The following is a 13,645-nucleotide window of genomic DNA, read 5'->3' on the forward strand; positions in this document are numbered from 1 at the left end:
GAGAGAGAGCACAAACAGCAAATGTTCAGTAAAGCAGAGCTAAACTTGTAGGTTTATATAGGAGATATTTATTATAATATTGTTACTCTTTTTAAAATATTTAATTTTTCTTGTTTCCTTTCCTCACTGGGCTATTTTCCCTGTCGGAGCCCGTGGGCTTATAACATCCTGATTCTCCAACTAGGGTTGTAACTTGGCAAATAATAATAATAATAATAATAATGTTCACTAGAGTAGAGCTAGACTCATTGGACTGGTAAATCTCCTCTTTTTAATAAAAAATAAAAAAAATAATTAGAGTAATTCCCGACTCTCTCCCGCTGTGTATCGAAATTATATTATAAAGACCAAACCACGACAAATCAAATCACACGATGGAAGGTTTATATCTACAACCCCGTAGACCTATGCATGGGAAAATCACGCCCCCCCCCCCCCCGCCCCAAGAAACTAAACAAGACCTAATCAAAATTGACTGGAAAGATTATGAATAAGAGGACAAAATATTTTATTTTTCCTTGTTTCATTTCCTCACTGAGCTATTTTCCCTGTTGGGGCCCCTAGGCTTATAGCATCCTGCTTTTCCAACTAGGGTTGTAGCTTGGCAAGTAATAATAATAATAATAATAATAATAATGAAGTTTCGAAAGACACACTTTCAAAGAGAGATTTTAAGTCATCGGCAGGTTTGTAAAGTACAGTCACTCATAGAAGTTGATGGATGTCCGGGTGTTTTAGAGAGATTTCCATGTCATCCCTTTCTGCACGACAGGTGTCTGGGAGTGCGAAAACGGTCAACTGTATAGTTAAATATTTGACCGGTCTCGCGCTCCCAGACACCTGCCGTCCAGAAAGGTGTGGAGTATAAAACTCTCAAACACCCGGACATCCATAAACTTAAATGAATGACTGTACAAACAAGACAGAGTTGATTACACCTCATTTAAGTATGTAAGTGCAATGTTATTGAATGGATTATTCAAATTAAGTTCATATATATATATATATATATATATATATATATATATATATATATATATATATATATATATATATATATATATATATATATATATATATATATATATAAATATATATATATATATATATATATATATATATATATATATATATATATATATATATATATATATATATATAGAGAGAGAGAGAGAGAGAGAGAGAGAGAGAGAGAGAGAGATGCATTTATGACATTCAAATATCACATGAATGCATGTGTAGGCTATTTACATATGCATATTATAACACACACACACATACACACACACACACACATATATATATATATATATATATATATATATATATATATATATATATATATATTAGAGATTCTCTCTCTCTCTCTCTCTCTCTCTCTCTCTCTCTCTCTCTCTCTCTCTCTCTCTCTCACACACACACTGAAACCGACACGCATATTATATATATATATATATATATATATATATATATATATATATATATATATATATATATATATATATATATATATATATATATTTATATATATATATATATATATATATATATATATATATATATATATATATATATATAATGTGCGTGTCGGTTTCCGTGAGAGAGAGAGAGAGAGAGAGAGAGAGAGAGAGAGAGAGAGAGAGAGAGAGAGCGCGAGAGAATGTCTAAAATAGGAAGCTAATGATGTAACCCCTGCCTTCGGAAATCCCTTATTTTTTTATTTTCAGGTTTCAGCGACCTTCAACTCCGAAAACACCACATAATTACCATAACTGAACCCTTAGAGCATCATTATTAGTCTGTGGCTTCCTCTTACCTTACGTTTCATACCTTACTTGTAATGAGAATAGGCCTACTAAATGCAATTCTTTTTAATGAGGCGCATTTGCACTGACTCGCAGGGGTGCCCTTTTAGGTCTGAAAAGTTTCCTAATCGTTGGTTGGTTGAACAAAATAATTCTAACCAATTGGCTAATAGGAAACTTTTCCGAGCTAAAAGGGCACCCCTGCGAGTCAGGCCAAATGGGCCTCATTAAAATAAATTGAGTATAGAACTTACCTTTGTTTCGCCCCACCGGGTCTAGGGAACTTGGTTTGCCCGTGGTGAAAATGATTAGGAAAAAGGTCGCTCCCAGGAAGACAGTTATGATGACCGGCGTAGGAACCTTGTCCTTGAATAGGAAAACCTTCCTCCCACGCATTCCTGCAAAAGCAATACAGGTCAGGTCATCTTTGTCGAGGATATGTCAGTGATTATGTATAGGATAACTTTCAGCTATACGTATTTAAACATCAGTGTGTATACAGAGTATGCATGTCTGTATGAAAGAAGGCAAATGGGTTATTGAAAAAAAAAAAAAAAAAAAAAAAAAAAAAAAAAAATTGGGATATATGAACAATGACATTATTCCGGTTTAGAGAGAACATGGAAACATATTTACTAAACATGTGTGTGCAAAACTATGATTGGCTGAGAAATCCATTCATATCATATCTATCTAATTAGTTACAACTTTTTCTTCGTGAGGAAAAGGGATAACACATCAATAACTACAGAACTGTTATACGTAAGTATATAGAAAGGTATTTTTACGTATATAGAAAGGTATTTTTACGTATATAGAAAGGTATTTTTACGTATATAGAAAGGTATTTTTATTGATGATATCAACATTCAGCAAAAAATAAATAAAAAAAAAAGAAAAAAAACTTCCAGTTTTCTTTCTTTTTTCTTCATTTCTAACATAAAATGAGGATGAAACGTCAAAACCGATGTGTGGATAAGAAAATGCTGACCTGCTTCATTATACTTCCTAATGTACAGTAACGACTCTTAGATATTACTTTAAAATAGCTGAAATTTTTTTCTTCTATTTACGTAAGCTACCAGAAAACAATAATATGAAATAGTTTTAAAACCTCTTTTGTAATACAATAAAGGAATTATTTTTCATCGATAGGTTTAGTCGTTTTACATATCCATATCAATTAACATTTTTCTATTGTAATATACTTGTTCTGATCCTCTTAGTACCTATATGCTTTTATGACAAGAAATTAATGTGTAATCGAAATATACTCAAATATACTTTATATGTTTTCTCTAACTGCCTATAAATACTGCAATAAAGTATCTCTTTTATCTACATGTTAATCACCCGATTCCGATTCTCTTTGATCACGCCAACTTACGATAGGAATCCTTTAAATTATCTTTAGTAATTATCAAGACTAAAATGTAAATCTCAGTAATACATCCCAAACGAGAGCGCTATTCTATCTCATTTCCTTTCCTCTTGTCTTGGTAATGGTAGAAGAGACACTTTAGCTATGGTAAGCAGCTCTTCTAGGAGAAGGACACTCCAAAATCAAACCATGGTTCTCTAGTCTTGGGTAGTGCCATAGCCTCTGTACCATGGTCTTCCACTGTCTTGGGTTAGAGTTCTCTTGCTTGAGGGTACACTCGGGCACACTGTTCTATCTTGTTTCTCTTCCTCTTGTTTTGTTAAAGTTTTTATCGATTATATAGAAAATATTTATCTTAATGTTATTACTCTTCTTAAAATATTTTATTTTTCCTTGTTTCCTTTCCTCACTGGGCTATTTTTCCTGTTGGCGCCCTTGGGCTTATAGCATCCTACTTTTCCGACTAGGGTTGTAGCTTAGCATTTAATAATAATAATAATAATAATAATAATATCTATTTTGGTGTTGTAGAAGTTCTTATATTTTATTTTTCCTTGTTCCCATTCCTCACTGGGCTATTTTCCCTGTTGGAACCCCCTGGGCTTATAGCATCCTGTTTTCCAACTAGGGTTATAGCTTGGCAAGTAATAATAATAATAATAATAATAATAATAATAATAATAATAATAATAACGGTTACACCCACCTATGGATGATCTACATGTGTCAATATGATATGGTTCGCGACACCAGTGTGGAATCCTGTGAAAATCTAACCTCCTTTTCTATGATCTTGGTCTAACGCACCACGTAAGTTTGTGCAGAATTCCATCTATAGGAAATCCTCGATTCACAACGGAGTCCATATCCCTGTCCCATCCCCAAATCTGGACACCTAGTCTTTGGCTTATAGCACACCTCGTAATAAATTTCTCTTGAGATATCTATCACTAACTCTAGAATATCTTGTAGAAAGAAAAATTCCCGAGCAAAGAAATGCTCTTGAACATACAGCCTTCGACCACGTTTGGTGCAGGTAAAGATAAAATAGCAATAGCCCATCCCTAAGAATACTCACATAGTTTCATAGTATAAAAACTAGAATAAATACACGACTAAAAAAATGGTTACCTGAGATTACAGCAGAATTAGGCCAATGTGGAACGATAGTGAATGCGACCGGCTTCTCCCTTCAACATGTTTTAACTAAGGTAAAGACCTGCGGGTACTGATCAGGGTTGCCAAAGCCTCAAAAGTAGCGGCAGTTGCTTCAGAAGTAGCCCAATTTCAGTAACTTAGCCATCATTAAATTGGTACTAAAAACTATTGATATTATATACTATAGAAATAAATTAGTGGGGAGGGGATCGAAATCAATCAACTAAGCTTTTGTAGAAGAGTATGATAACGAAAAATTTACATAATTTTTATTCAAAAATACAGAAAATAAAGTCGTATATTTTTTTTGCAAAATTAAATACTAGTTGAATGACATTTAACAAAATTAAAATTAGCAAAATAAAAGAGATTTGTTGTTCATTCAACATAATCATAAAAGGATTCAATTAACTAAGTTTCATATAGTATATTTACATTGGTGATTGTATTCTTTTAGAATTTATTCAATTAATGGAAAAAAAGTTTTTACAACAAAGGTTCAGTTAGCAAACGTGGTTATGGTGACTTTTCGTCCGATGAAGTTAGTTCTATCACAAAAGATTTAATGAATTAGCTAATACAGATGTCATTTATCATGTCTTCCTTTATAATGTTATCAGTATGCTTAATAGCCTTGACCCAATTTTCCTTGTAAATCGGAAACAAAGTCGTTTTGGATATGTTGATCGCATCTGTGACACGTTTGATTGCTTGGTCAGTTACAAATTAAGTTTCCTTATCCTTTTCCCACTTAAAAAAAAAAAAAGCTGATAGACATTGTATGCAGGGTTAAAATATGTACCATAATTATGGTACATGTACTATTCAGGGCTTGAGTACCATGTACAATAATGCCCGTACAATGTACCATAATTTCTCTCTCTCTCTCTCTCTCTCAAAAGAAAAAAAAAAGGTTGGAAATGCTTTCAGCGGACAATGAAGCTGGATTTAGCGTGTGGGTGTGCCGCACCTTTGAGGAGTAAAGGTATTTTCCTCCAATATTTCCTCCAGGTGTGGGGAAACCCAAGGTCTATAGACCTTGGGGAAACCAGTTATGGAAATCTTAATCCTTAGCCCGTGTCTGGCTGGCCTGGGAGGTCCAAGCAATCTACAACGATGCTTTAAACTGTCTGTGAACTATTGAAATTTGAAATAGAATAATCGATCTACATTTCCACTTTGAAATTATTATAAAAGAAATTGCATTTGTAAAGACCATTGGAACAATTTATTGGCGCCGCGGTTTATTTATTCCAGAGTAGCCAAATTTCAGGCAAGTGGCGGTACCCTTTTATAACCCGCGGTAAGGTGTTCAAAAGTAGCCCAATTTGGCGGGTAAACCGCGGGTTTGGCAACACTGATTCGATGCACTATTATCTGTTATCTACCGCGCCGCATATCTCCTTTCCTCTTTACCCATTTACTTTAAATAATACCAAAAGCCTCTTCTGTAAATTATGATATTCCAACCTATACGTCATTCCTTTTGGATTAAATCTATTGGATCGGATTCAAGAAATTAGGATATATATCTGTGCACCCTGGCCTATGATGCCATTCATCGTCCAAGTGCAAAAAAAAAAAAAAAAAAAAAAAAAAAAAAAAAAAAAAAAAAAAACTTACAGTTGCACTATGTAATAAAAGTTGAAGGTTGGACAGCCGAAAGATTCAGCATAAAGAACGGAGGTAGAGTAGAATAATATAAAAAAGATAAAGCAAGGGGCAGAAGACTCTCCACAAACACGCTCTTAGAATAAAGATCACAGTGCACCGCCATATATGCACTGGGATTAAATTCTTTTTCATCAATACCCTTTCACTAATAATTTATTTCCTTTTTATTTAATTGAGTATATAGAGCAAACTGGGCAATGACCTCTTCCTTGATTCCGTATAAAGCGTAACGTTAAATCACCCAAATTGCTAATGTCATAATATGAAACACACTCTTACACTTACGTAACGTTGAGTATGATAGTCGACGGGTAGCCTATCTACAGTGCAGGCTAGTCAGTAAAACCAATTCATTGGCGACTGTAAGACTCCAAACATTTGGGCAAATGTTTCCTTTATTTCTATAAAAAAAAAAAAAAAAAAAAAAAAACGCATTTTTATTGATAGCTTTTCTAATTCGTGGTGTTAAGTGTTCTAGCTTTCCTTCCTCAGCAATATCTTCTTTCAACGGTTTGTATTACTTTCATTAATGCGTGATCAGTCAAGATTCTTGGCTTTTAGAAAACCGACAAATAATTTAATCAAGATTATTTTCTTGCATGTTTATTTATAACACTAGCCACTGGCTATAGCAATTAGTTATTCTGGTAAATACACACACACACACACACACACACACACACACACATATATATATATATATATATATATATATATATATATATATATATATATATATATATATATATATATATATACACACATATATTTGTGAATGTATAAAATACTCAAACACACTCAAGTATATATATACATATATGATTATGAATATAGTATATATACAAATATTATAATATATATATATATATATATATATATATATATATATATATATATATATATATATATATATATATATGTGTGTGTGTGTGTGTGTGTGTGTGTGTGTGTGTGTGCATGCATATCTTTATACATACATATATCTGTAAGGCTAAAAGAATCATAAAAAGAAATGTTGTTAAGTGCACCTTGAAGAGGTATGAAAACACGAGAGTAAATAGCAACTCTTGATCCTATTGTCCTTCATCTCCGTAGCAACTTGAAACATCACAAGTTTTTTTACGTAAGCTTATCAATACTCACTCACACATAGACATGTATTATTATTATTATTATTATTATTATTATTATTATTATTATTATTATTATTATTATTACTTGATAAGCTACAACCCTATACTCATTTTTTTTAATGAGGCGCATTTGCACTTGACTCGCAGCGATGCCGTTTTAGCTCGGAAATCTTTCCTGCGCTCTGATTGGTTAGAATTATCTTGTCCAACCAATCAACGATCAGGAAACTTTTCCGAGCTAATAGGGCACACCTGCGAGTCGGTGCAAATCTGCCTCACTAAAAAGAATTGACTATAGTTGGAAAAGCAGAATGCTATAAGCCCAAGGGCTCCAACAGGGAAAATAGCCCAGTGAGGAAAGGTTATAAGATTACAAAAAAGCAACTAACTGCATATATACATATACCAAGGCACTTCCCCCAATTTAAGGGGGTAGCCGACATCAGACAAATGATAAGAATGGGGACCTTTTCTCTCTACGTTCCTCCCAGCCTGACAAGGGACTCAACCGAGTTCGGCTGGTACTGCTAGGGTGCCACAGCACACCTTCCCCCGTTGTCCACCACAGATGAAGCTTCATAACGCTGAATCCCCTTCCCCTACTGCTGCCACCCCTGCGGTAATCCAAGGCGACCGGAGGAAGCAGAAGGGCCTACCGGAACTGCGTCACAATCGCTCGCCATTCATTCCTATTTCTAGCGAGCTACTCTTGCCTCTCTCACATCTATCCTCCTATCACCCAGAGCTTTCTTCACTCCATCCATCCACCCAAACCTTGGCCTTCCTCTTGTACTTCTCCCAACAACTCTTGCATTCATCACCTTCTTTAGCAGACAGCCATTTTCCATTCTCTCAACATGGCCAAACCACCTCAACACGTTTATATCTACTCTAGCTGCTAACTCATTTCTTACACCCGTTCTCACCCTCACTACTTCGTTCCTAACACTATCTACTCGAGATACACCAGCCATACTCTGACACTTTATCTCAAACACGTTCAATTTCTGTCTCTCCGTCACTTTCATTCCCCACAACTCTAATCCATAACTTCCACCAATTCCATATAACCTCATCATATTCCATATCGCTTTCCTATCAACTCTATCATACGCTTTCTCCAGATCCATACACGCAACATACACCTCCTTACCTTTAGCTAAATATTTCTGTAAAAATCTGATTCATACATCCCCTACCTCTTCTAAAACCACCCTGTACTTCTAAGATTGCATTGTATGTTTTATCCTTAATCCTATTAATCAGTACTTTACCATACACTTTTCCAACCACACTCATCAAACTAATACCCCTTGAATTACAACATTCATGCACATCTCCCTTACCCTTATATAGTGGTACTCACACCCCTTTCTTTCAACATCTCAGCTCTCACACCATCCATACTAACTACTGAAATTAAACATTTTAAAAACAATAACATTAAAACAAATCTATCATATATAAACTATTGATATTGAAAAAAAGGAAGAGATATAAGACAGAATAGAGTGGCCGAGTGTACCCTCAAGCAAGAGAACTTTACCACAAGACAGTGAAAGACCATGGTACAGAGGTTGTCATTCACTGGGTTATTTTCCTGTGGAGCCCTTAGAATTATAGCATCCTTCTTTTCAAACTAGGGTTGTAGCTTAGCGAGTAATAATAATAATAATAATAATAATAATAATAATAATAATAATAATAATAATAATAATAATAATTTACTGGTATTTCCTTATCATCCAGTAGTCTGAAGAGTTGCGCTACCAAACCTCGGAAACCACTTGATGAAAACAAACAGCCAAGGTCAGGCGCACCAAGGGGTATTTGAGCAGTTGAGTGTTGGTGGCGGCAGTCGGCTTCTTCTCTTTATCTTCTTTTGCACAAAGACTCCAAAGAATTAATATGCACATGCAATGGGGTTAGCCAATATTCTCTTTAGATTCTAATTAGTTTCACATCTCTCGGGAGCTGATATGCATGCAAGATGGGTTCATGCACGGTTGAGATACTCTATACCTAGACCGTGGGTTCATGTAAGATTTTGTATATCTCAATTACTTATCACGAGATGGTGCGAAACAAATTTCTGAGTATACATTTTAAGGAGTTTTATTATAGATTCTTAATAAATAAGAAGTAATATGTTGCTATCCAAATTATTAATGGGAAGGATCCAAGTAGTTGAAGGTAACAAAGATAAAATGATGTAACATTACTATTAAACATCATCACAAATGTATTGTCATAGTAATAATCTACTCGCCGCGAGAAATGGTAATCAGGCTACCATGATTGTAGCCACTATAATACATGAACAGAAAAAAAAAACATAAATAATCAAGATTAGATAAATAACAATACTTGGAAAAAATGGCTATGTACCAACACAACGAAGAGAGAGAGAGAGAGAGAGAGAGAGAGAGAGAGAGAGAGAGAGAGAGAGAGAGAGAGATTTAACTGGCCACAACCGCCATAAGAATACATTAACGTTACCACAATGACTTTTTTTAAAATACTTTAAACTGAAATTAACCTTTAGTAGAGGGGAAATTAAGCCATTTTCCCATGGAAACATATTGTTCACCATTTCGCTTTTCGGCTGAAATATATTGATTATGCATGTCATATTAGCAAAATCGGACTAGTCTCTCACCATAATAGTGAGAGACTAGTCCGATCACTCACAGCAAACCAACATAGTATACGAGACCCTGACCATAGAGATACACAAACCCTTTCACCACGTTAAAGTGTATATATATATATATATATATATATATATATATATATATATATATATATATATATAAATAATGATGGGAATAACACTAAGAGACAGATAAGGAGTAACATGGATACAAGAGCAAACTAAAGTAGAGGATATTTTACCAGCATGTAAGAAAAAAAATGGACATGGGTAGGACATAATGAGTGTGACAGATAATGTCCAAATGTCTTATGTACATAAGAATAACAGAATGGATCTCTAGAGATTGATAAAGAAACAGGTAACATAAACTAGTTACAACTCAAAGAGCTATATACAAATATATATGCATATATATATATATATATATATATATATATATATATATATATATATATATATATATATAGTAGTCTCAATTGCTAAGTCACAAATAGTTTTCCACTCTGCCTCATTAATAATGAGCCAACAATAAATTCTTTTTTCAAATGATAAATTATTCCACCGGACCAGAATTCGAACCAATGCCCAGGAGTTACTACAAAATTGGCATTAGTGCAAAATTGTCAAGAGAGATGAAGATATGATTTCAAATCTTCAGTACACATTCTTGTAAAATTCAGCTCGTGTACATACAGTCGAATCAGAATCATCCAGTACACTGTAACGGTATTTTCTTCTTTTCTATATCTCGCTCTTTCACCGCACTGATAACAGTGCCTGATTAAGCTTGCATTTTCATGCACTCATCGTTATCTCTTCCTACGCCTTTCGACGCAAAGGGCCTCGGTTAGATTTCGGCAGTCGTCTCTATCTTGAGCTTTTAATTCAATACTTTTCCATTCATCATCAACTTTACGCTTCACAGTCCTCAGCCATGTAGGCCTGGGGCTTCCAACTCTTCTAGTGCCTTGTGGAGCCCAGCTGAACTTTTATTGAATTAATCTCTCTTGATGAGTGCGAAGAGCATGCCCAAACCATCTCCATCAACCCCTCACCATGATGTCATCCACATATGGCACTCACGTAATCTCTCTTATTGTTTAATTTCTAATCCTGTCCTGCCATTTAACTCCCGATATCCTTCTGAGGGCTTTGCTCTCAAATCTACAAAATCTTGTTGATCATTGTTTCATTGTTATACCACGACTCATTTCCCTACAATAACACTGATCGCACTAATTTGATATATAGCCTGATTTTTATATGTAACTTCAGGAAATTTGATTCCCAGATTTTACTTATCCTAGCCACTGTTTTTTTTTTTTTCAATCTTTCATTAAACTCCAATTCTAAAGATCCTGTATTAGAGATCATAGTTCCTAAATATTAATCCTTACTCTGCAAATCCTTTGGTGTTCTGCTAATAAGTACAGCGTCATCAGCATACTCTAGGTCAGTGAATATCCTGTTACCAATCCAGTCCATTCCTTCACCATCCCCAACTGTTCTATGCCTTAGAAAATCCAAGAGGAGGATAAACAACATATGTGACGACACATTCCGTTGGAGTATTCCACTGTCCACTGGAAATTCATTTAACAGGACTCCACTAACATTAACTTTGCTATGCTCATGAACAGACTTGACTTAATTTACATATTTAAGAGGAACTCCATAATAACGCAGGACTCTCCACAAATTTGATCACTGTAAACCTATCAAATGCTTTTACATATTTCCCAAATACCATTAAAAGTGGATTTCTATATTCTACATCTTGCGGTACAACATGTCTTTAAATGGAAATTTGACCAGTACAGCTTTTATTTTTTCTAAATCCTGCTTGTTCATCTCTCAGCTTTTCATCAATCTTACTCTACAGTCTTTTTAGTATAAGCATACTAAATATTTTTCATAACAACTGACGTAAGTGTTATACCTCTTTAATTATTGCAATCAGTCAGTTCTCCTTTTTTATCCCCTTTTTACCAACACTCCCAACTCCCATTCATCAGGTTTGCCTCTTCACGCCACATCCTACAAAATAATCTTGTAAGTATTCTGGGAGTCATTTCATTTTCGGCCAATATCATCTCAGCAGTTATTCCATCATATCCAGGGGCTTTCCTTATCTTTAGTTTTTTAATGATAGTTTCGACTTCAAACACACTGAATTCCTCAGCTTCAGGTATATCAATCAAATTATTCCCTTCATATCTCCTATTCATGACTTCACTAGTGTTCCATCCAACGTTGCCTTTCTTCATCTTTTCTTGTTATAACAGACCCATCTCTCTTTTTTATTAAAATATGCTTCTTTGGCCCCCAGTAGAAATTTCATAAATAATTCTATGAGCAATCCTTACACCATAGCCACTCCCTGAATTCATAGCTTTGTCAGCCTCATCTGCTTTCCTTTTCAAATATTCTCTAAAGTCGTTCCTGCACTAGTTTATTTGAATTTCTTGACGTCCTTGCTCGTAAGTACTTGTATATGAGCTCGTTGTCTTTTAATAAAGTTTTGTTGCATTCATCGCATCTCCATTTTATAACGTAACAGCTCACTCACATAAGGATTTGGGTTAGTTTTGATTCTAATTACATAAAATGAATGGTCAAAGTCTAATGTCAGTTATGCAGATCCTGGACAGGGGAAAAGCTCTCATTAAAAGAAAGATTTTCCCCCTTAAGTCAAACTTTGTTAGAGTGAAGTCGATATTAAAAACTATTTGCCTCACAACATTATGTATGTACATATATATATATATATATATATATATATATATATATATATATATACTGTATAAATATATAATTATATATATATATATACTGTATATATATATATATATATATATATATATATATATATATATATTTTATGTGTGTGTCCTGAGTGTAAGCTGTGTGTGAGCACGCGATTAGCCTATCTTGCCTGTGTACAGGATATCCTGTGTGTTCAAGTGTTCAACTCTATACAAAATCCATTGTTTTTATGGGAAAAAAAATGTGCCAAGTATAAAAGTATGTATTGATGATATGATCTCCATACAAAAGTGATCAGGCTTAATGGATTCACCCGAGGGATACGCAATAGATTGATTATCCAATAAAGCAAGCACGAGATTAGGGTCTTATAACATAACCAAGGTCACCGCATGAAGGGAAGAGACGGGTTTCAAACGCTCACTTGCTATCTGTGTATGAGACGGAAAAATGTAGCAATTATTTTTTAAAAAAGCGTCATGAATACTACGCATAGAATATATTGAGTAATGTAGCATTGCTGTTCACGAAATACTAATCTAATTTGAGGACGATAAATTCATTATTACGATAAGATACATCTCTGTGAGCGGTGAAATTGTCCTAAGGAAAAATTACTTATCATCAAGCCTATCGCTTATTATTATTATTATTATTATTATTATTACTTGCTAAGCTACAACCCCAGTTGGAAAAGCAGGATGCCATAAGCCCATTGACCCCAACAGGGAAAATAGCCCAGTGAGGAAAGGAAACAAGGAAAAATAAAATATATTAAGAACAGTAACATCAATTTTTTTTATTTTCTATGTAAACTATAAAAATGTTAACAAAACAAGAGGAAGGGAAATTAGATAGAATAGAGTGCCCGAGTGTACCCGCAAGCTATAGAACTAAACAGTGGAAGACCATGGTACAGAGGTTATGGCACTACTCAAGACTAGAGAACAATGGTTTGATTTTGGAGTGTCCTTCTCCAAGAAGAGCTGCTTACCACAGCTAAAGTCTCTTCTACTCTTACCAAGAGGAAAGTGGTCACTGAACAATTACAGTGCAGTAGTTAACCCCTTGA

General features: G+C 34.3%; 1 protein-coding gene across 5 annotated transcripts in view; it reads right to left on the bottom strand.

Moving 5' to 3' along the window:
- The window catches only part of LOC137631716 (uncharacterized), a 35,669-nt gene that overhangs the window by 12,277 nt on the left and 9,747 nt on the right, over nucleotides 1-13,645 (bottom strand). For 4 of the 5 annotated variants that reach the window (XM_068363598.1, XM_068363595.1, XM_068363594.1 and 1 more), the window contains exon 2: nucleotides 2,060-2,203. In XM_068363598.1, the coding sequence (XP_068219699.1) occupies nucleotides 2,060-2,201 (142 nt within the window). In that variant the 5' untranslated portion in view covers nucleotides 2,202-2,203. Of the gene's footprint in view, nucleotides 1-2,059; nucleotides 2,204-4,317; nucleotides 4,430-13,645 lie in introns of those variants that run through there. The other variant, XM_068363597.1, reaches the window with a different exon arrangement.

The sequence above is a fragment of the Palaemon carinicauda genome, chromosome 40, assembly GCF_036898095.1.
Source record: "Palaemon carinicauda isolate YSFRI2023 chromosome 40, ASM3689809v2, whole genome shotgun sequence".
NCBI classification, from domain to species: domain Eukaryota; kingdom Metazoa; phylum Arthropoda; class Malacostraca; order Decapoda; family Palaemonidae; genus Palaemon; species Palaemon carinicauda.